Source organism: Astatotilapia calliptera, chromosome 23 (genome assembly GCF_900246225.1).
Source record: "Astatotilapia calliptera chromosome 23, fAstCal1.2, whole genome shotgun sequence".
Lineage (NCBI taxonomy): Eukaryota > Metazoa > Chordata > Actinopteri > Cichliformes > Cichlidae > Astatotilapia > Astatotilapia calliptera.
The window spans coordinates 5,708,658-5,732,813 of record NC_039323.1 but is presented as its reverse complement, the minus strand read 5'-3'; the positions used below and the strand labels follow the sequence as shown (position 1 = coordinate 5,732,813).

The window sequence follows — 24,156 nt, the reverse complement described above, 5'->3', positions numbered from 1 at the left end:
TGGACCCCTAACCACAGAACCTTTATTTATTTAAGAAGTCAAACCAGCGGGTAGCTCTGCATGTTTTGTGCTGGATGCACTTCCTGGTACAATCCTTCGTTTACAGTAAACACCACTATATTAAAGGTTACTAAAAAAGGAATGCCAAAGATTGAAGTTTGGGAGAAAATATCTCAGTTTTAATTTTTAGATGCTAATATTACCAAATAGATTTTTTTTTTAATTTATTATATATTTAAAAAAAAAAAAAAAAAAAAAAAAGCAACAACAACAAAGTGAATCCGGGTCCTTTGACGCCTCTGACAGTCAGTGGTAACTTAAATAGTGTGCCAATCTTTTACTTTTACTATCCAGTGAATGTCCATAGTAACACATGTAATATTCACAGTTTCACTTATGTTAATATGAGTGATTTTAGTGACAGCTTGGTAAAATGAAGCTGATCAAGTATGTTTTTTCGTTGTCCTGCATCATCAAACAAACCCATTTTAAAATCAGAAGAACAAACAGTTTAATGTAGAAAAATCTAAAGTATAAATGTCCTTGCTATTCCTAAAATGATGCATATTTCATATGATTTCTTACAAAACATATATTTGAAATTGATTCGTTTCACAGAGTTTTGTTTTTTATAAATACAAAAAACACTGAAAAAAAAAAACAACAAATCAGGCACTTTGATCTCAACATTCTTCTGAGAGGATTTTTGGTGACTTTAAAACTTGCAGTTGTCATTAAAGGCTACAGTGACACCTGAACGAGGCTCCCTTTACATGAATTTAAAAACACTATGACAATACCATCCAAGATAACAGAGTTCAGTGCGGGAATGAAATCATTTCCACGTCCTTTGTAGATCACAAGGAAAAGCCGCATCAGTCCTCTCGGCATCTAAAGCTCAGTTGCGGGACCCCATTCCATATCGTCCGCATCGTCAAATTCATCCTCAGAGCTGTCGCTGCCCTGGATCTGTGTGCGTCTGAACTGGACTGCTTGGTGGTGATGTGCGAGCCTGTACGGGAGAAGAACGGATGGGTCAAAAATCAGCGCACAGCCTCAGTCTGGCGTTACTCCATGAACCCCATAAACCCGCAGACGGCTCAAGAAGACTTACACGATGAATTGTGGGGCTTTCTTTTGCTCATCTCTGGGCTCTTCCTCTCCCGAGCGAGCCTGTAACAGAGGATATAAAACAGTGACTTCTCACAATTATTTAGTCTTAAGAGACTATTTTAAGAGATGGATTTTAAAATCCACATAAGCCTTTCCGAACCAGTTAATACACTGAGGATTTGTCCTAGTCTCTGTATTCATGATGATAAACAGGCTGTAAACCTCTTGAAAAACAGAAACCACACTTACTATAATCTTTATACTGAATTTAAAATGAGGTTGTTATATGTGTGCTAATTCGGCACCGCCTCCATAGCCAGGAAGAATTTATGATAAGGTTCCAAAAATGAGGGGGGGGGGGGGGGGGGGGAAGAAAAATTTATTAAAAAGGTTAATGTGAATTTAATTTAGGAGCTTTGCATTTAAAAAGTTGGAAATAAAACAGACTACAAATTTTCATAACTTTCTCCTTGAAAACACCTCCAGAACTTTGAGTCGTTTGTGTCAACTAAATATAGTCACGTTCTTTTAAACGAGAAGTAGACAAACAAGAAAACCAATGAACCTTGCGTTTTTTGGGGTTTTTTAAAGGATGCAACACCTTCAATTAAGAAAACCTGAGGGAATTTTGTAATCGATTACAGATTGTTTAAAGGAAACAAATGCTCAGCTCTGGAAATTCACCATTCACCACAGCATCTGACCAGGCCTGTATTAATATTATTTCCTTTTATCCTCTGAACTTGTCTGAATACTGTATTACTCAGATGTATTAATATACATTGCACAGTTTAATAAATCCCAAGACACATTCTTAGGAACAAAAAATCCAAAACAAAATAAAACATTGGCACTCTGGATGATGTTTGTTTGTTGTTGTTTTTTTAAACTAAATCTGTTTAGTCTTAGTCGACGTCCTTAAATGCCCCTCATTTTAAATTCAAGTTAAACTCGAGTAAAAGCTAGAAGTAATACTTCATTTTGTTTTACTGTTTCAAAAATTGAATTCATCTTTTGTTATCAAAACTGTTTGTTGTTAAGTGAAGGACTGAAACACATCTGGTTTTAAGTAAAAGGATAAAAAAAAAGAAAAAAAGAACTGGTATCCAGTAACTGTTTTAATGAGGGCACAAACCTGCTCTAATCTGTCTTCGATAGCAGACAGGCTGGCGTGTTGGAAGCTCTCCGGCTCCTCCTCTGTGTATGAAGGCTCGTCCACTGAGTACTGGCTTGTGGGGTCGGGGGCTCTAAAATCTGGCGGTCCTTCAGACGGAGCGGCGTGTGAAGCTACATCAAGAGCGCTGAAATCTGAGTCTGTAAAACTGCGATGAGAGGGATCTTCCTCCTCGGCATCGCTCTGCGGCGGGCTGTAATTCGCATGACGAGGTGACCTGGGTTCAGGTACGTGCATTATTGGCGGGATTTCTCTGACTCCGTACGCGTCATCGCTTTCCTCGGGTTCTATAGAGGGGCTGTGGTGTTCAAACGCTGGCTCGGATGATCGAGCTAAAGCAGCTCCAGCTACCCTGGAGCCCCCTGGGACCTTGGCTGTATTCTGACCAGGGTAAGCCTCCTCGAGTTCCTCGTTGTCAGTGTAGGCGTCGTCTGTGAAGCCCTCTCCATCGGTGTCCTCCAGGTCACTAGCAGCACTGAGGTAGTCAGTCTGGTTCTGGTCCAAAGCATCCAAATCTTGTTCTCCACCACTCTCCAACTGTGCAGACAGAGAAATCAAACAGCTTTAGTTATTAGTGTTTAACTAACTGTACAATACATAATCAATGGAAAAAATATTAAAACAGTTTGCTTTGTAAAATATATCACCACTATGTGCAACTCTGTATTAAAGAGAGGGGAGAAACTGTGGGTGCTGCACGCTCATATGATACCATAATCTGCTTTATTCTCATTTTTGACTAACGAAACCATAAAGTAAGAAGTGAACTTCAGAAAAAGACGTAAAACTCTAGACCATAAACTCATCAGGAAAGCGTTTACACAGGTTGGCAATCAGAGAAGCCAGAGGGTCATTTTCTCACAGACTTCCATAGAACTGCATGTCTTTTTACAGCTAGTGTACCCCAGCAAAGATGGCCTGTCCATCTTTTATTTACAATTTTTGGGACCACGCAGAGTGCTATGCTTCATTTGTGTTGCACTATATTTGTTTATGTAGCTGAGAATTTTTAAAGCTGGTTCAATCACACCAGCATCACAAACTCATCATCATAAGCTTTGTTTTTAACTACAGGTGCAATTTTTGTTTTTCTTTTTGCAGATTTCTAGAATTTCACGTTGGCTCAGTTTTTGGTCAATAACGAACTGTAGTTCAAACTACTCTTTTTCTTGTGGCTTAATATTCGTGTCAATTAACTAATAATCAGGTTTATGGATCATTTGAGCCACACAGCACTTGGATTAATAAACAGAAAGATGTAAAACTACATCATGAGAGTCGGTGCGCTCATTAGATTGTTATAAGAACTAAAGCAATAAATTAAGAACAAAAAACAAAACACCACATCGATCTGTATATAAAATAATATCTCATAATCGCTTTAGTGTACAGATGTGTGTGTGAAGAGAAGCTGTGTGTTGTACCGTGACTTCAGACACCCAGACGGGTTTGGTCTGCTCGTGGCGAATCTTATTCTTTAGACTTTCATACCAAGAGTGGGAACTGGGATCCAGGTCCACTCGAGCTGAAGGGGGAAAAACAAAAAAATAAATCAAAAGAAGTAAACATTTTAAACTTGTACCAGCAGACAGAGAAGAATTTATTTCCTCATAGATGTACTGGAAAAAGCTTTAAGTGTTAAAATTACCCGAGAAAAGGTGGCTGCAGTGTTTTCTCATTTTGATGGCCTGTGAGTAAAGGCGTCTGGAGCTCTTGCTGGATTTGGGGCTGTACCTCTGCCTCATGGTCTTGACATCCTTGCGGTTGTGAGGGTCTAAGAACAAAACCATCGGGTGGTACTGGATGTAGTTGAGCCTTTCCACTGCAGTGGGAGTGATATCCAGCAGAGGGTGCTTATCCTGGGAAGAGAGAGGAAAAAAAAAAAAAAAAATCAAAGAGGAAATACCAAACAGACACAGAAAACAGGACTGTAAACATAACTTTAATGTTACTGCTCACCTTCTCTGCTATTCTCCTCACAGTGTCCAATTTAATAACTGTGGAGCCGCCATCTGCACTTCCACTGCGAGGAACCATCTCTGTAGAAATATAACAACACACCCAAAATATTTTAAATAAAATAGAAGATGAGGAGAATAAGTGAAAAAGGAGGGAAATAATACTCAAGAATAAAAAAGGGGTATCAAAACAGCCCAAAACAAACCAACCTGCCACTTCATAATCATCAGGCATCTCTCGTGCCAGCTTCTCCATGGCAATGTCATTAAGAGGTCCCAGAATAACAATGGGCCGCTTGAAATTAGCTGGAGAAAAACCAGTAAACGTTGTTAAACCTGGACCTTTATGCATGAAACAAAGTATCTCTGTGAGGGTATGATTAAAAAATAAATAAATGCCAACCTTCTCTGAGCAGGACTCTCTCATAAGCTGGGAATTTGCCCTGAATGGTGAGCTGCAGCAGGTCTTCGCGACTCCGTCGCATGTTCTTCTCGTTCTTCTTATTCCCTCTGAGCCCCCGTAGTTTCCAGAATTCGGCTCTCGGTCCGGTTGCCTGCCTCTCTCCGGTCGCCCGCTGTGCCTTCTCGATGTTAGCCATCTTCTCTGCCCTGCAGGAAAAGATGGCAGATGCAAAAACGGAAACAGTCCTCGTGGAAGCAAAGAGATCTTCATCTGCTTATCGTCTCCTTTCTCCTTACTTGATCTGATTTGGGATAGTGCCCTTGTCCATCTCGTGCAGGTCATTCCCCATGCGGATAGCCAACCAGCTGCCTATCTTTCCACGATGCATTGTGTCCACCACTCTGAACACCTCTCCTCTGGTGAAGCCCAGACCAATGGGGTTATCGGGGTCATGGTCAAAATGTGTGCGGATGTAGAAGTTGTCTCCCAGGTTGGACTTGAGGATCTTTTTGTAAACTGAAGATAGACGAAATAAGATTTTGTGACTTGTGACACAACTCAACAGAAGTAATCTCGGTGTCATATTAAGGTTTTGCTCTTCACTTACTGTCCATCTTATGCTGCGTGGAGATTTCCACCCGTTCTCCTGTCCTGAGCTCAAGGAGGAAGTTGGCAGCTTCTTCTCGTGTGAAATGGCCAAAATCAACTTTATTAACCTGAAAAAAAGAAGAAGAACAGGGATGAACTTGGACTCTGGTCTTTTTCTGTCATATTTAAAATATTTTTTTTTAAAAAATGGACAGGTGTCAAATAACAATGTAAATGTACAGCTAGGAGCATAAGGTTTTTGGACAGTGGTCATTTTTACTCGGTACATATGACATGGATACTACTAATACAACAACAACGGTCAAAAAAAAAAAAAAACTAATAAAGAAATGCAAATGAGCATAAACATCTCATTTAAGCTAAAGAGTTTTTCTAAACTGGACAAGACGCTGTTAATCTATGCCGCCATAACCACGTCCATATAAGGTGTGCAAACAAAGGTCACCTGCATGATCTGGTCTCCCTCCTTCATCCCGTGTTCATACGCAGGGCTGTGTGGCTGGACTCCACCTACAAAGATCCCAACGTCGTTGCCTCCCACGAGTCTAAGACCCAAACTGCTCTCCTTTATAAATGACACTGTCTTCACATCTGAGCTGTACCTAAAGGGGAAACCGAAGGAATCACATTACTGTTGCTATGATGCTAAGACACGGGGCAACGCTTTAAGCAAATGCGGCACTCACCCTGGAATAGATGATGGGTATGAATCTGGAGGCAGGGAATAGAGGGGCTCTTCTTCAGGTTTGGCTGGAAGAAATGCAGATATTGTTAGACGCCTAAAAGATGTCAACTCATAAGATGTCAAAAAAATAAAATAGAAGAAAAGCACAAAAATATCTTGATGCCCAAAAAAGGTTTGTTTATTTCAACCCACAGATTGAAAACTTATTTATGATAATCATGCTACACATCCTGAGCCTTACAGTAGATGGGCGGGTTGTTCTTGACTGAAATCCCAGACCTGATGGTGCCGTTTCCATTTGCAGCACGAGGAGCACTTTGAGGTGGAGAAAACAGAAATCAGTAATATTGGTTATTTAAGAGAACACACATTTCGGGCTGCCATATTTTAATCTGATTTTAATGAATTAATTCCTGATGTACCTGCGCTGACTGTTCCCCCGCTCAGAGCTGCCAGACCTCCTAAGATGTGAAAGCTCATCTGACTCAGAGGAATCTGGTTTTAAAAAAAATGAAAACTTTAAGCAGGGAGACTTCAGTTTGTGAGGATTTTCTTTGGTTGTGGTGCTCTAATGCTTTTATCTAAAACAGAGAGAAAGAGAGGTTGAAGATGAAGCAAAAAAGTAATCAGCTGACCATCTGGAGGCGGTCTAGCGGGCGATGGGGCTCGATGAGGAGGCTCCTGCTTTACAGGCACTGAAGTAGGCACTCTGAGAGAAGAATGGGGGAAAACTGAATTAAATTTCAGCCGTCATCTTGTTAAATGTTCCCTAAACATACAATGAGAAATGCAAAAGCCATAAATTGACGGTCAAGTTAGTGCATGTTAGTTAGAAAACCACACGAGATTTCGATATGGTTTTCTAAGTCGGCAGTTTGAATATTATGTGATGCAATCACTGCAGGAAGTCATGTAATGAGCCCCCGTGTGCACAAAGCACGTTACTATCAGGCAACAGTTGTGTTTGTGGTAAGCATAAAAACCTGTCGGACATCCTCTCAGTGTGATTTCCCACAGTTCACAGTGAAGCTGTAACTTGCATTTCTCATATTTTCACTTTCTCTTTCTACAGTTGCAGCTTTAAATTATTTCTAGCCTGTGCTAAAAGTGCAATAAATAAAACAAGTACTGTGCAAAAGTCTCGTATCAACTCTTATTTCATGACATTTTTCTTGGAAAATGGAAAATGCTTGAGGTAATTTACTGAAATGTGCAAACATACATGGAAATACAGTAAATAAGGCAAAAAAAAAAAAAAAGTTAAAATATGATTGAAAATTGGTTCTTTGCATTGCACTAGTTCTGGATGCTTCATAGGTCAGTGTTAAGTGGCTTAACAAATCAAAACCTTCCTCTGAAAATGGACAGGTACAAGGACTGGACTGAAAAGTCTTCAGAAAGACTAGAGAAGTGCTCAAGACTGCTTAAAAAAAACAAAAAATACAAATAGAAAGCTCAAAACTTTTGCGCAATATAGCGGCGTTAATCATCATATTCAACTTTTGTGAATATAAATATTATATTAAAATGTTGTGGTTTCACAAAGGTGTCAGAGGTGCATCAATGCTAACAATGTTTCTGTTGATATGTGGTTGCTTAGCAACATCAAGAAATATCTGGTACAGATAAGCTTCAGGGGCCTAAGACATACCTGTGTGTCCAGTTTGGTTGCTTAAATTCCTGATCACGTAGGAGTTCATACTCAGACATGTGTGAGGTTTTATATTAGGATAGTAAATAAACAAAACTGACAAACAAAATAAAATAATATTAATTTGGAAAGAGTCGGCTGCAGTGTTTATTTTTAGAAGCAGTTTATTAAACTGAGTGGTTTCATGTAGGAACCATTTTCCTTCTGAACAACAAGGGAAGCTGTAGGTACCAAAGGAAGTGACATTAATGTGACATTAAAGCACGATCCCCTCATCATGTGTGCTTCCTTCTGACACAGTGATGTGGTCAGTGGGTGTAGCTCCCTTAGAGAAAAATCAGTTCCTATATGAAACTGATCTGATCTTCTTTTTCCTTTTTTGTGAGTAACCAGATGATGATTTCTGGGAAGTTTTTCAAGTGTATCTTTTGCCATGTTGAGCAAAACGGGGCAAAATGCATTAAGTTCCATTATAATCAAAAGAAGGTGGATATAAAAAAAAAAAAAAAAATAGGTGTTGAAGCATGAAGCACGACTCAATGCGTTTGATGAGACAGTCAAAGTGGAAGGCGTCTCTCACCTGTATCTATTTCTGGCTGCTGAGTTTTTACTGCCGGTGGATTCCCTCTTGGGGACTGGCGCATAACTGGCCTCTGATTCAGAGTCCGAATTCGCTGTGGAGATCAATAAGTCAAGACTGTCTTTATGGAAAGTTTTATTATTTGTTAGATGACTCATGCGTCCTTTTAGATTCCAGGCACCAAATATGAACTCCCACTGCTCACTACAAAACACACACACACACACACACACACACACACACACACACACACACACACACACACACACCTTTCTGTGGTGGATTGCTGGCAGTGCTCCATTTTGGTGGTTCCACCTCTGGCTGCAGGGAAACTTCTGGCAGGACCCTGGAAGAGAAGAGAGGGAGGTGGGAGTGAGGGAGGAGGAAGACAACAAATCTCAGTTACGTTTGGCGAGGGGGACCAGCGGCTAATAGACGATTATTGATGAGAGGATGAGACTAAAATATTGAATATTCACCTTATTCTGTTTGAGGGAAGCTCTCTCTTTGGCGGTAAACTGCTTTGTGACTGATTGAAATTAACCACCCTATTAAGTTTAGCTATTAGCTACTTGATTGTGATGCTCACTGTGAGATTCAAACATGCTGTATAACACATGCACACTACGCAAAACTTTGAAAGACTTTGATTTGAGTCTTAGGGAATTATTCTACGATATGATTGTTGCTGCAACGAGTGTCCTATATTTAATCAACACTTCAGCCACATATAGGAGAGGACATGTTCAGTTTTATTTTATTGGTCAACAAAATTAAAGCACAGATTCTGTACACAGTCAAAAACAGAAAATCAGACAAAATAAAAAGAAATTTCAAAATGAGACAAAGCACAAAATGAAAATCAAATTTAAACAACTCAAAGAGCAAAGGTTAGGTAGTTTAACATTAAAAATAAAAATATGTATGATTAACTAAGTTTAACAACCAGAGAGCCACAGAGTCTGCTCAGTTTCCGGTCCGTGAGATCTTGTTGGGTTTCAGGTAGGTGTGGGGGATTCATGTGTACCTGTATCTGCTGAGAGAGTCCTGACTGTATGTGGTGCTACGCCTCTGAGGAGGCTCAGAGAAGCCATCCGACTCGGAGTCAGAATCTGAGGAGAAAGAAAAGCGTTTATAGATTAATTTTATTAATATAAACAGTAAACAACATATTTACTTCTGATTAATCTGCAGCATTTCCATTGTGTGTTTACGTTCCCGAGATGCCTCAAATCTCCACAATTCAAAATCCAGTATCTTTAATGCTCATGTGTGGAATAACAACTGTTTTCAGATACTACAGTTTCTTTATTACCCAACATTATTCATGATTATTGCATCTGTCGTCTCTCCTTTCTTGGAAAATGTTTTGATCTCAATGAGACGATTGAATGAAGAGTTATACATAATGTTTTCCACCTTTATGCTTTGATCTACTCACTTATAAATAATGCTTTCAAAAATATTTACATGAATATTATTTTTTTAGCCATCATTTCCTTCTATATTTTAAGTGTATTGCAATAATCATCCCTCAGCCTCTGCAGTGTTACATGCATTCATACGTGCACTGCTGGATTAATTCTCTTTTACTCTTACTTACTTTATCTCTTCTACATTCATTCACTTACAAGCCATCTTATGTTTTCATGTGCATCTTTCATATTCTGCTCTGGCCTTAGTAAATATTTCCAAGGAGGTGTGAGACAAAGTCCGGGACGTGTACATCACAAGGAGACTGGATTGTTTGCGTGTTTTTGTGCAGACCTGGAGGCGGGCCTCTCACAGGTGAGTTGACCCTCCTTGGTGGATCTTGGCGAACAACGATGGGGGAAGATACCCGGCCTGCGTAACGATCAGGCAGAACTCTGCAGAGACAAGAAAGGGTTGGGGGCATGAATGAATAATTGTTTACCAAAATAACTGATGATGCTGGTGCAAATTATGGCTTCTGTTTTTGAATATTTCTGTGCAAGTGATCTTGGTGCTTTTGTTGTTTATTCCCGGAACTGGATAAAGAAATGTCCGTACTTGTATCTACTGTCCAGACGAGGGCCATCTCTGCGTGGGGGTGGGGAACCTTCAGGGTCAGAGTCGGACTCCGACACCGGCCTGCGAGGGCGTGAGGAAGTGGAGGAGGCGGAGACGGGTGCAGTCCAGTTGTGAGCAACAGGAGAGGATTTGGGGTTGGGGAGGGTGGAGACTCCTGACAGAGATCTGCTCAAAGAGTAAAAGCAAAAATAATGTCTCATACAGTTTTAACTGCATTTAATATGTAGTAACATATGTATATATACTTTAATAAAATAAACCTAGGTCATTTTAATGATATCATCCGTGTGAACTGACTTGTATTTGTTGTTTTGGTCCAGGCTGTCCCTGTCCCTCTCTCTCCTGACTGGAGGAGGAGGAGGAGATGCACTGTGGTCGGACTCAGATTCAGACGGAGCTGAATAAACAATAATCAACAGTTAGAAAACTAATTATAGGACATGTAAATATTTTTTTTCCAAGAAAACCAGCAAATCAGTGCTGGTTTGAGTACAAGCATCTTTGTGCTTCTGCACAAAAAAAAAAATAAGTAAAATAAAATAAAGTAATTCTCTGCAGGACTGACCTCGGCGAGGAGCGTAGGCTTTTACAGGTGGCCGGGATAAGGTGGAGCGCACAGGCGATTGATCCCGAGACTTTGGCAGTGGAGGTTCAGCTTTTGTTCTGTGTGAGAAATAAAAGATTTCTTCAGTGCTTTTAGATCAAATCCAATAAAGGATTTACGTTTTTTGTGCATTACATCGGTGGACTTAATTTTTACTAGGCGGGGTGACAGGGTAAAGTCTGTACCTGCGTGTCCGCCTCTCCTTGGCGCTTGGACGTGTCCTGTGGGCTGGAACGTCCTCATCAATGTCTGAAATTTCTGATGGGAGACAGAAACAGAAAATGTATTAACTTTTCAAGTTATACAGGGGGTGTTTGCAAGATTGAATTAATTAATCTGAGCCTGTAGCCCAAAAAAGTTCTACATTTAAAGGGATTTGACTGTAGCAAACATGAGGGACATTACAGGATTAGACCGACTTTACAGCACTTTGATTTCACCCATGAAATAAGTAGAAGCTGCGTCACAGTTTTGATTTCTCCACCTTTTCCCCTGTGTTTGATTCCCTTACCATCCAGCTCTGAGCTGCTGTCTTTGCGACGTTCATAATCGCTGTTCTGGGGGCTGTCCTCCACCTCTGGGATGCTGACCAGGAATCTACGGTCATCCCTGAGGACCGTCATGGTCAGTTTGCCTCTACTCTTCTCCACCAGGTGCTTGGTCTCCAGCAGGGATAGGTTCTCTGTTGTCATGCCATTGATCTGCTCACAGATACAAATTTGATTAAGACAAATTGAAGATTAATAATGAAATCTTCCAGTCCTGTAGAATAGTTGTAGCTTAAAAATACTCCAAGACAAGTGAAATATTACCTTGAGAATGAGGTCGCCCTCCTGCAGGGTGCCTTCCCTTGCAGCTAGGCCAGTTTCTGTCATGTGCTTGATAAAGATCTGACTGCCCAGTTTCAGTCCATACTCTGCAGAAAAATAAAGCCAGAAATACTGAAATAAGCACTTTAAAAAAGATGAGCTGAGCAGATTATTTTTGTCTAAAAAGCTTCGCTTCTTCACAAACAAAAAAGGTTTCCCTTCGCTCTCATTCCTGAAATCTTACCATCTGTGGTTTTCTTTTTAATCAAAGTAGTTCTGATGGGTTTTTCTGAAACATTTTTGAGCGGCAGCCTCTTGTACCCTGATGAAATCAACGGCGCCGCGTTTGCAAGCCCGTTGCGTTCGGGCGTGGGGCTTCGGCGTGTGTAACGGTCGTTGGTGCGATAACGGTCATCAGCACGATAGCGGTCATCGTCACGGTAGCGGCTGGAGTCCATGTTGTCACTCCCATCAGAGTGGCGTCGTTGCCGTCTCGGAGGGTCCGCATCCAGCAAGTTTGAGTGCGAGGCTGCCCGAGTGGGTCTGGTGGATGAGGTTGCTGGGATCTGGATCTTACGAGGACGTTTCACTGTCTGGGAAAGATGCAGAAGACGCCCATCAGAAAGAAACCCAAGATTGGAAGCCACCTGGCACAAATTAATTAAAGGCTCGGTGCACACTTACTATGTTTGCAGTCTTGCCGCAAGACTTCAGGGTCTGAATGGTGTAGTTAGAATGGACGTTGTCCATAGGTTCGCCATTGACCATGACAATTTGGTCTTTGGTGCTGCAGAAGTACAAGTATACACAGGCAGCCAGGTGTTCATTCAACAGTCAAATCTTAAAGAGGTCTCTACACACATTAAAAGCAAAAGGCCTCCAACTTACAACAGTCGTCCCATGGCTGGTCCATTTGGCAGCACATCTGACACCAGAATTGACGTGTCCCCATCGGGCTGCGGCTTGTCCCTGCCTCCTGATATTGCAAAACCAAATCCTAGTTTGGAATCCTGCCATTTAGAAAGAACAAAAAAAAAAAAAAAATGAGACCGAGAGAAAATGATGGACAGTAAAGAGTGCAGGGAAGTAGGTGGGTGGATGAGCATGAGTGGGAGATACAGTAGAGAGATAGGAGGAGGAAAGAACACATTCCAGTGTCGCCAACAATGAGGCAGGACAGCGAAGAGCTGGCTGGTGCCGTGGGGTGCAGCAGGGTGTGTCACTGAATTCCTGACGGAGCCTGTGCTGTGAAACTAAGAGGACTTGAACACAGTCCCTCAGAAACCACAACGAAACACACTTTCCACATGTGTATTTGTTTAGCCACACACTAGAATCTCCATGTTAAACTTAATTTAGCCTACTCATTATTTCATGTTGATTAAACAACTGGAAAAGTAAAACACGCTAGCAGTTTCACCATAACACCTCACATATACATCTCAATTATTCAATTAAAAAACAACAACAACAACAACAACAACAAACAAACAAACAAAAAAAAAAAATCACTTACTTTGTTTAGTGTTATTGTATGTTGCTCCCATATTGTTATCTCCTCCATGCCTGGTTTCTGGGGGGGAAAAATACAATAAGAAAAATTATCTTTTTTTATAGCAATTGACAATAATAAATCATGATTAATTAACTCATAATCAACATATAGTCCAGGTCCTTACAGAGAGGACAGCTGAGCCTGAGTGGAAGACAGAATGTGCCAATACGTGAACCTGATCTCAACATGCTCTCACCTGTCGCAATCCTGCCTGACCAGTATGGAGGAGGGGCTACCTGGTATGTGTGTGCATGTTTTTAACCACCTTTACGCCACAGACTACAACCAACAACTGGAAAAATTTTAATATATATATATATATAAGAATCGAGCAAAATGCAATGGGATCCTTTAACACAGTCCATGCTGACATTATCAAGTTACAATATTTAGCTTATTGTTTCAAATAAGAGCTTTCCATCCTGGCATCTGAGATAAGGAACAAGTAGACATGGCTGTTTGGCCGAGTACCTGGGGATGAACGAAACTGTAGAGCAACTGGTGACAAGGAACTATTAGATTCTTCTGGGGGGGGATTTATATCAGTGAAAAAAAGACGACCTTTGACTTACAGGAACATGGCAACATGCCCAATGTGATTTGCATTTTTTTTTTTTTTTAAAAACAAGCCAACACTGCAGCCTGGCCATGGACTATATTTCATACACCGAGGAAGACGCTTGCTAAGCTACAGCCAGAACGAGTAAAGCCTGATACTCAAGTCAGACACACAGTGGTGTAGTGTTGCTTAGACTTGGAGTTTGTTTAAACACTGAACAGGGCACACAACAAGTACAAGGCCCATTAGTGCTTAAAGTACAGCAACATCAGCCGAGCACCCAACGTCCAGTCACACCCAAACACATAACCTAATTATACAACCTCAATTTGCTGACTCTGACTGTTTAGTTTTTCAAATTAGGTTACACAAAAAAAACAACTACAAGAATAAAATCTCACAAATGATCACCAGGAAAACCTTAAACTCGCAGGTGTACAATGTCTAACCTGGGAACAGCAGGCCTCTTGTTTGACTTGGTTAATCATAAACTGGAGAAGGTTAAAAAAAAAACAAAATACAAGTACTGACATTAGTATTCAAACAAAAGCTGGTCATGACTTTTTCTGATTTGATGATAAGGTAGACTGAAACAGCAGCTGAAGTAGTTACGTTTTTTTTTTCTTTTTTAAAATCAGCAGTAGATTTGTTGCATTTATAGATTCAAAGCTGCAAGCGACACAGAAAGGTCACTTAAGTGTGCCAGTTTTCAAACAAAGCAACTTTTTTGAGGAGTCCGTGAATAGGCTTGATGAGTAGTTGGAGTATATGCCTTTATGGAAATCACATCAGCAACAAAGTATACAAAACAACTCAATGTAGAAGGACACTGAGCTGCCGGGAAGGTCTACGCTCTCAGAGCTCATTTACAGCTCACTGACTTTACAACCAGTTAAAATTTAACTTTGGATGTAGGTCACGATGTCGGAGCAATGAGATGCATGTGAAACTGCAGATAAAGATCGCATCGTTATAGATCAGAGAGAGATGAGATGTAAATATGAGCATCGTCCATATTCCAAAAGAAAATTGATTATTTACAAAAACAAACGACAGCCGACAGTGATTTGTTATCTGCTAATAAACGCCTGATCCAAGACTGCCAAGCCTGCAGCTGCACTCCTTTAGGACACTCCTCCATCTTCAGGTCATCATTTTTCCAGCTTCAAACAACATTAATCTAAGGGAGCTGATGCACATCACTAATGACTTGTGTCCTTACATTTCTGTAAATCTTTAACAGTTATGCTTTTTTCACACTAAAGGGAAGCATAACTAAGTCCATAAATGCTTCGTTTATTTTCATCTGCACTTACCATGTGATCTTTGAACCTGACTTCCATTTCCTACTGGGATTTCTACCCTGAACAAAACACCTGCTGCCTCCAGCGCTCAGCAAACAGCCAGCTCTTTATATCCCATATGGAGCCGGCAACAGAAAAACAATCACAGATCCAGTAATCTCAGGTTACTTCGCCCGCCAGTGAGCTCTGCATGGATGGTGGCTGAAACTAGATCCTCGTGCTGAAATTGGTTGTAATATGACCAGCTGGGGTGTTTCTCTCACACCAGGCAGAGAGACTGAAAGACCTCACCTGGAAAGCGCTCCTCCCCTTTGAGTCTTTGCCCACTCTAAGAGTCATTCTCTAGTGTCCTTAAATAAACATGGCTTTTAAGGTGGATCTGCCCTTTTAAACCCACCAGAACTGGGAAGCACCTTAAATATGTCAGGTAGGGTAATCACTCCCTTGCGTTTTTGCATAGCTTTGAACATTCAGGCTAAGAACTAGAAAGCTCAAAGTTTTTTCATTTCAAAGCAGAAAAATATCATTTAGCTCTAAATAACAGACAGTCACTGATTGGTCGGGAGTTTTTAAGGGTGTGTTCACATGACTGTTAATGTTATTGCACATACAGTAATTGAAATCAGTCTATTATTTCATCTAAAATATCAATTATGGTTAAATAAATTAGACTGAAACTAAGAAAGTGTTTGTTTGTTTTCACAAACCACTTCTCGGGGCAGTAAAAAAAGTAATTCCTCTATGTGGGAAAAACCTTGTTTCAGTAGAATTTTGCAATTCAAATCTCTGCATATTTTATGCAAACTTTTAGACATGCCTCCTTCAACACGTCATATCTCTGGATCCATGAACAAACAATCTTCCCATTCTCTTTTCACAAAATAATCATTTTAGACGCTGGTGGACGACTGAGACTAAAATATATTAATACTACTGTAAGGTTTAGGCTTAGTTTCAATATCAAAAGAGCTTAAGAGGTTTAAACTAATTATAAGAAAAGGTCTAAATACAAACAGTTAAAGGGGGAAAATATGTCTCTAAAAGCTACTTGTGGTCAGACGTTCCAATTAAGACACAAAATTGTAAATGTGTGTTACAAAAAGGGCTCGTCCTCATAAATAAAAATAAACAATGACATGACAAGTCTGTTCTGTCAGTTATGGCTCTATCACAGCAACTTTCACAGGGTTGTATGGGAAGAATCATAGATTCGTATGATATGATGGTGGCTATCTACATTTCTAACCGTCTCCATGTTAATCCGTCCACAATAAAACAGGAAGAAATTTAAGGAGGTCCCTTAGGAGTACGCTTCCTGAGAAGATCATACCAAGAGCATGGCGCGTACTTCTGAAAGAGGCGAAAGAGAGCGCAACGATAAAAGCACATCAGAACCAATCTTCAGTTTGTCCACTACAAGAAAAGCCCTAATAAAGAGCAGCTTTTTTTCCCTCCAAACTGTGAAGCATAACAGAAGGAGCCTCAGGGTTCAGGCCTTCTTTTTATACCTTCGGGTGTGGGCTCGGTGAAGGAGCAAAAAAACAAAACAAAACTGTGTCACAAGGAAATCAGTGACAGAGGGATTAAAAATAGAAGAGAAACGATGCTTTAATGTTCAGAATCTTTGACCTTACTGAGATCACCTAACGAGGCCCGTTCTATAAATATATCCCAGATTCTTTGATGTGAAAATTAATTCCTTCTTACACCGAACTGTGGAAAAAGCCTGCTATGGAGCACACGTAGATAAACAAAGGTTTTACAAGTCACTCACGTACTTTTTGCCAAGTTGAACTGTCACTGAGTCAGTGTGTTCAATAAAGAATACATTTTCCACAACTTTGACACATTTGATGAACAAGACATGAAGAAATTCTGCCGATTTAAACTTTCTTTAACTGTAAAACAAAACCTTTCAACTAACTGTTCAACATGAATAAAGAAATAAAAATAAAATTCTGTGGGTTCAAATTGAGCATGATATTTAAGAGAGCGCTGGAAGAGTGGGGGGGGAAGTAACCTGTGAAGTTCTCTTAAAGCTGAAGTTAATGTAAAGCTGCTTGGTTACTGTAATAGAAAAAGGAACTACAAATAAAATAACTACTATCCATTCACTTACGGGCACCACCAGCAGTGGCGGAGGCTCCGGAGGCACAGAGCCCAAGTGCTTCAGCCGTTTGAGTCGCTCGGTCAACTTCATAATGATAACAGTGCTGACCCACTCATTCACAGACACCAAAGATCTCCAGCTGTCTGCAAATCTGTTAATAATCCTGTGTCTGTGTCTCAGTCACACATGGTCACTGATGCAGGTCTGCAAGCCAAAACATTAATTTGCCATAAAAAGAAAACTAAGAAAAACAGAAGTTAAAAATTAAAAATAAATAAAAGTAGCAACTGTCATCCCTTTGCTTCCAATGGAGAAGTCATGTGAAGATCGCTCCATAGATCCGTCTGCCCAATAGTTTCCTTCGTGACAGGCTCATAAAGTCAAACAGGTCCACTTTCTCCCGCTGTCAGCGGTATGTGCGCGTCTTACTTCCCCACAAGGCAGGAGCAGATCCCAGGCTACCGGCTGAGTTTCTGTCTGCTCGGTGCCATGGTTACATTGGAGGAATGAGAGCACTGGCCTGTTAATAATTGACGGGGTGTTTGCAGCACTATGGATCTTCCAGCTTCGTGTAAGTGTCCTGATGTGCCTACACAGGCTGTTTCTCGGGATCAGGAAATGGCAACAGAGAGCCTGATGTTATCTCTGTTCCATGGTTAACATTTACATATGCCCCACAGCATGGGCGTGTTGTAGCCTTTTTTCCCCCTTTTTTTTTTTAGTGTTCAGTGTGACATGTACCCAAATCATTGAGGAGGAAGGGGGACAAAGAGGAGGTGAAGCTACTATCCAACAGCTTATTACTTCCTAAATCCCTCATCCACAGATCAGTGTCTGTATTATAAAACTTGAGAAACAAAACAGATGTTAGATGCCAACTTGGGTTCAGCCAGGTGGAATAGCCGGCATGAGGTCAGCGAGAGCACCAGGTGTGAATTATTAATTGATCTTAATAAACAGACTTCTACGGTTGCTAAAAACAAACAAACAGGTAGCAAAGGTGAAACCATTCATAGTAGGTGAATATTCACTCATTCACGCCGAGGACTGCAGTGTGCACGGCAGCAGGATATTCTATTTGTTTTGCTTTCATAGAGAGGCCACTCCTGTTGGCTATTCAATATGCAAACTACTGACTATCGACTCCAGGTCACCTTGTTGTGCTTGAGTTTCACTATGAATGCAGAGGCCTAACTAAAATTCATAACTAAAATTCTTCAACGGTGCATCATCGAAACAAACTAACAAACACCAACCGACGGAGGCAAGAAGGCTCCAGTACACGAGTTCGTTGGGGAATGTGGAAAAGCAAAGCCTCCTAGTGTAAAATATAGAGCTTTGCAGAACAAATACTCCAGAGGTTTACACAATCAGCAAAGAGGCTGTAATTACACAGGCCAGCGCTTTGTGGCTTCCACACTCAGTGGACTTACTTGTGTTGTCTTGTGTGTAGTACTGCAAACACACACTTTACAGCTATCCCAGCGCCATAACATGAGTTATACCACACATGCTCAGCCCCTTGTGCATGAGGATGCAAATGGTCACACGTGTATGGTGGATGGTTGCTCCATCACAGCAAAAACTATTGAGGTCATGATTATTTAACGAACACGTCCATTGTAGTGCTTCAGCAAGTTTCCTCGAACCAAGCTCAAGGCGAATAAGCGGTTTAGAAAAAGAGAGAGAAGAAGAGGCCTGTGCTGCTTGATTTTTATCATGGAAGCCAAAATTGGGAAGAAAAAAGGAAGTTCCCTCAGTTTTCCCGTTAAAGACGGAAAAATGTGAAATGTGAGCAATGCTGGTGGAATCACTGGAATTATATGCACGACTGCTAAAGTTCTGCACTGCTGGACGGCGGTGGAGATGACAATATGGGATGTTGCATAATACTTCACACGTTAAGTGAGATATGCTACAAGAGGCGTTTTCTCTTTAACCTTCAAGTCGAGACTGAGAAGCGTCACTTATGACCCCAGCTGTGTTTAAATATAGAGTCATTTAGAACTGGAATTATATAATATGGCATCTTTAAAAAAATAATTAGGATTTAAACATGTTGATTTTAGTGATATTTGCTAGCAATTAGATTCAAGATTCAAAGACTCACAGATTTTTTTGTACATGTCATCCTGACAAAGAGAAAGACAGTTTCTCTCTCACCTTAACATAAAAAATGTCTAAGAAATACAAAAAGAAAATGTATATAAAAATTAAACCTGTGTACATCAGTGGCAGCAGTGCAAGATGCAAGTTATTCCAACTCATTGTAAAAGTTAAAAATGCCAGATATTTCAGAGCTAGATATCTTAACCCTTTTTACACAAAACACACTTTATATATTACACATATACAAATAAAATGCTACTTTATGTTTTGTTTTAACCAGAAGCAAAACAAAACCTGACTGTTCAATTAAGTTTCTATTATAAAGTGTCACAGCAGTCACTTCAAGATGCTTTATATTGTGAGGTAAAGATCAGACAACAACATATAAGCAAGCACTTGATCACAGCGGGAAGGAAAAATTCATCTTTAACATGAAGAAAACTCCTGAGAGAGAAAGGGGAGGGAAAAAGGAGAAGACGAGAGGCGAGGACAATCAGCCTATGGGAGAGAAGACAAAGGTAACAACATGTAGTAGCTGCATATAAACACATGGGCAAGTGAGAGGTGAGTGGAGAAGAAATGTAGCCTAAGGAGCATGACCAAGGCATGGTTCAGGGTCAGCTCATGATAAAGGTTCTCAAAAAGCAACATTTACAAAAGTAGAGAAGGTATCCGTCTCCCGAATCCAAACTGGAGACTTGCCTGAAAGCTAAAGGCTCCGCCTCCAATTCTAATTTTGGAAATTCTAGGAATGCCAAGCAAGTCAGCATTGTGAGAGTAAACTGGAGAGGTTATGATACTATTACGATATTCTCATCATTCAGTACTTTTATTTTTTAAATAAGGAGGATTTTGAATTCAAATTCTAGATTTTATAGGCAGCCAGAGAAGAGAAACCAAGAAACTGAGATATATGACCTCTAGTTCGATTCTTTGTTGGATATTGTAATATCTTTATAATAATAACAATAATAATAATAATTGTTGTTAAAGTTACACACCTTATCTGGTATCCAACCTTTAGTTTTTATTTGCATTTTATTTTCTGTCGTAAGAAAGAAAAAAGTTTTGGTTTGTAAGAAATGTCATGTTTCTTGTACACACAAGTGCACAAGTTTAGAAAATGGGTAATAGATAACGCCTGATAAACTCAAGCAGTACCACAAAGTACCCCAGTATTTTTCCAAAGAGCTGGGAGCCAGACACATTTACAGCCATCCTTGGAGTGAGCACCTCTTTGATGAAGAGTGAAACCCTGTTTGAATGATGACTGCCAAAAAGTTAACACTACAGCAGTGAAAATACTACAGCAAACACCATCACATCTGGAGAGACTGAGACTTCTTTACTATAAGAAACTCCACATATCTGATATATCTGGGATAGTGTACCAGCACTTTCTCAATGGGAAAAACGAATACGCAGTGCGTTTCCTTCTTGATGCAGCTCTTTTAATGCTGCATCAGGGATGTTGCGGCCATTGTTGTCAGATGCCTGTGGGTGTTTCTCTGTTCAAAAATAGTGTGATCATAAATGAGCACACTCTGCTATTTTAGCTGATAAAATCTACATTACTTGAGGGTTAATATATTTAAGTGTACACGTCCACATTCTGGGAAATGGACGCCACACATATATTTATTTTACTGGAATAAAATCAGCAGACTAAACCCTTTCCTCCTTTTATTTGAACTGAACTAAGCTACAGCTGCGATGACAGAAACCTTAAAACCTAGATTAACTTTTAAAAATCCAGAAAGGACGGGCCACAATCTTAAAAGCACCTCATGCGCAGTACGGAACTTACGAGAACAGCAGTCTTATACGACTGTGTCAGTCCCAAATCAAACAATGAGTGTGTAAATATGCAGAGTGAGGAGAGGAGGACGCAGCAGGTTGGGAATGCAGTCGAAACTAGTGTGAAACTCCTGTTCCGGACAGGTAGAAACTTGTGTGTTGCCGAACCAGTAAGGTGAGGAATAAGAAAGTGGAGTTTACAGCTGACAGTCAGCATCACAGCAACACAGACAAGCACACAAATCAAGGCAAGCACGTTAAACTGTGGGGGAACTCCAACAAAAACACACAAAATGACTAAGAAGAAAACCACAGCTGTCACACAGGCCTGTGAGGACTGCAGTCAAGCAGCGACAAAGCTTTCAGGCCTGTAAACATCCGACTAACTTCACCTAAACTGAGAAAAACCACAGAAAAAAAACTTTTTTGATTCAGAGTTATGTCACATACGATCCTTCAGCTTCACCTTTCACTCCACAGGCTAAGCTGAGATGGTTTGATTACCTGTGCAGGAGGAAGGAAACACCGACAGAAACGACGCTAACTCACCTGTAAACGTGCTCTTCGTAGCTTCAAGGCTTCTTCCTTCACTCTCAGACCGCTTTCGTCCAAATAAACAGTAGTCCTCGTTAAGGTCTCACCTGCCCGCCTTGGCTGTAACGCTACTTCTAAAAGTTTCTCCAACAAATCTTCCTGAAAACAGGTGTAAGCAGGAGGCGTGGCGTTAACTGTTCAACGTACAGGTGAAAAACGTCATCACGTCGGGGGCAGCGTCTGTCAGGAAGTGAAACCTCCCTGTTTGCTTTGGGCGTGTGCTTTACGCAATTATGTTAGTCACCGTCTTAATCTCGGTTTAATTTTTTCGGGTGCAGGAAGTCAAAATTTAAAAAAAAAAAATTGATCTGAAGTTTAAAGTTGATCTGAGAAAACCAATAAAATGTCTTTTATGGGCACCAGTTTACTTCCTGAAACTGTATTTCCCCTGGAGCTTCTTAAAGGGGGAAGTTCATATTGAATGCGTTGGCGTGGAAATCACTGCATGGACTTGAATAATAAAGCCGAACTGTGTTCAGATAAACGACAGGCAGTCAGCAGGTACAATCTGGTTCACCGCAAGGGTGTGTGCCGAGCACCTCATTGTCTGCACTCACATGTGACTGCTCTGATACTGTCAGTACTAATGACATCATAAAGTTTTCCAAAGATACCGCAGATGTAAGCTCACTGAAAAGAGATGGAGCAGCTGACACCCAGGTGTGGCCCTAGACACCGATAACACCAAGAAAGCTGACTTCAGGAGGTCTGGTTCCAAGTGACCATCTGTGGCTCTCAGGTGGAGCTGGTGGCCTTCTCCATCCCAGCCATGAATATATGGACACAGGCCCAGCTGGGAGCGTTCCTACTTACTAACAGGGGAAAGGCCTGAACTGAACCGAGAAGAGATCATCGGTGCCTCGCTGCTACATCTTCAGCTGAACCACGAGTTTAAAGGACTCCACTCACCGCTCTCATGGCTTCTTCGGTCTGGGCAGAGATGCAAAAGTATCAATGAAGGACTACTCGACTGTGAAACCTGAGAAGTCCTGTTTTGTGTAGTTTTTTTCAAACACTTATTTCCTTTTAGTGTATCTTCTTTAGTTAGGTTTAAAAAGTACTCAAGTATTTTGAACCCTGTATGGCAAAGATGTTTCAAAACTTGCAACTCTCTATATGAGGTTTATAGTGTGACGTCTATGTGCTGCATTGGATCAGTGTTATTGTTATGTTAGGATTCCTGGGGTAATTGTGGGATATTTAATGATAGGTTAGTGTGGAAGTGTCTGTTGGGAATTATATGTATTTGCTTTATAAATTTTTTTGATGTTTGGGCCCCTGCTCATAAGCTCCAGTTAGCCATCTTTTATGTAATCACCTGTATTTGACCGCATTTGTGATTTTTGTGTTTATAGTATTAACACTGCTGACTGGTGGATGTGCGAAACGCGATTTTGTTTTTACACGAAGCATAAATTTGACAAAAGATTCTGAATCTTTATGTGTCATTCAAATTTACTTTTGGTTTCGAGTCTTTCTTTTGAGTTCCATCGAGTTTCAGTTGCTTTCCAGGGTGTGATTGCTCGTTTCAGTTTAGTTTTTCTTCTTTAGAAATTTTCTATTTCAGTTGTTTCTCGTTACAATATCGACCTTTGTCAGGGGAAGCATTGGAAAAGTCCAGAAGGTGCTGCTTTTTAAAATATGATCAATGTTTTTATGAAAGCTGTGTAGGAATAAATAATTAAAAACAAATACAAAATGCTGCTCGTTTTGAAAGTTTGATCAAACACACTGAATGACTGAAACTAAACTGCCCACTGTTGGGCTGAGTTTGCAGGATACTGTGATGATCAAGCGTTTCCTTCAATTCTTTCAGAGCAAGATTTCAATAATACACTTTCCCCAGTTGTAGTTTAGTCTATTATTGCAACCTTGGCCTGCACATTTTAAGACCAGCCCTCCCCGTGGCAACAAATGTGTTTTATTAGAAGGTGCTTAAAGTAGACAGTGTGCTCTATTTCTCCCCAGAAAGAAATACCAGGTGCGTTTACACAGAGGCTCTGTTATCTGGTGTGTTGTGATTCATTTATCCGATTATTCTCGTGTTTGATGATACCGCTGCACACCACTGGCAGAAAATATCATATTAATATTTAGTGAAAAAAAAAAGGGGGGGGGGGGTCCCCTGCTGAACACAAACATTTGCAGAGTTAATCTGCTCCCTTTTTTAGCTCCATGTTTTTAAAATGGGGAGCAATGCCGCGCAAAAACTGTACAACAAGCCCGCTGGCGACAGACAGAATGAACACACGACACTCAGTTTGAGCAATCTTCAAGTTTTTAATCTGTTTTCAAAGACCGCAATTTTATATCGTCCTTCCTTTAATAAGTAGAAAACTTTTATTTTTTTTTAAGAATTAGTTGAAAGGCACAAATTTTACAATATATACATTTGGATCTAAATTATAAATATATAGAAAACAAAAGCACAACCCAGAATAAAAGTGCTGAACACAGTTTTGTTTTTACAGGAAAAATAGGCTTTGTTTA

General features: G+C 40.4%; 1 protein-coding gene across 4 annotated transcripts; it reads right to left on the bottom strand.

Moving 5' to 3' along the window:
- Nucleotides 1-486: 486 nt before the first annotated feature.
- On the bottom strand, nt 487-23,163 carry tjp3 (tight junction protein 3). 4 transcript variants are annotated; one of them, XM_026158794.1, is made up of 31 exons: nt 22,576-23,163; nt 21,622-21,765; nt 13,155-13,211; nt 12,527-12,648; nt 12,323-12,425; nt 11,883-12,231; nt 11,642-11,745; nt 11,341-11,530; nt 11,015-11,087; nt 10,791-10,888; nt 10,523-10,622; nt 10,205-10,390; nt 9,941-10,041; nt 9,201-9,285; nt 8,443-8,519; nt 8,174-8,267; nt 6,578-6,651; nt 6,365-6,437; nt 6,184-6,257; nt 5,944-6,007; nt 5,703-5,859; nt 5,256-5,364; nt 4,945-5,164; nt 4,649-4,854; nt 4,456-4,551; nt 4,247-4,326; nt 3,936-4,146; nt 3,712-3,812; nt 2,249-2,824; nt 1,115-1,173; nt 487-1,012 (listed from the first exon to the last, which is right to left on the bottom strand). In XM_026158794.1, the coding sequence occupies exons 1-31, from the start codon at nt 22,582-22,584 to the stop codon at nt 892-894; spliced, it is 4,113 nt and encodes a 1,370-aa protein (XP_026014579.1). In that variant the 5' UTR covers nt 22,585-23,163; the 3' UTR covers nt 487-891. The 4 variants fall into 4 exon arrangements, with proteins under 4 accessions (XP_026014579.1, XP_026014580.1, XP_026014582.1 ...); XM_026158795.1 differs by lacking the exons at nt 21,622-21,765; nt 22,576-23,163 and adding an exon at nt 17,176-17,414; XM_026158797.1 differs by lacking the exons at nt 21,622-21,765; nt 22,576-23,163 and adding an exon at nt 15,069-15,338.
- Nucleotides 23,164-24,156: the final 993 nt, after the last annotated feature.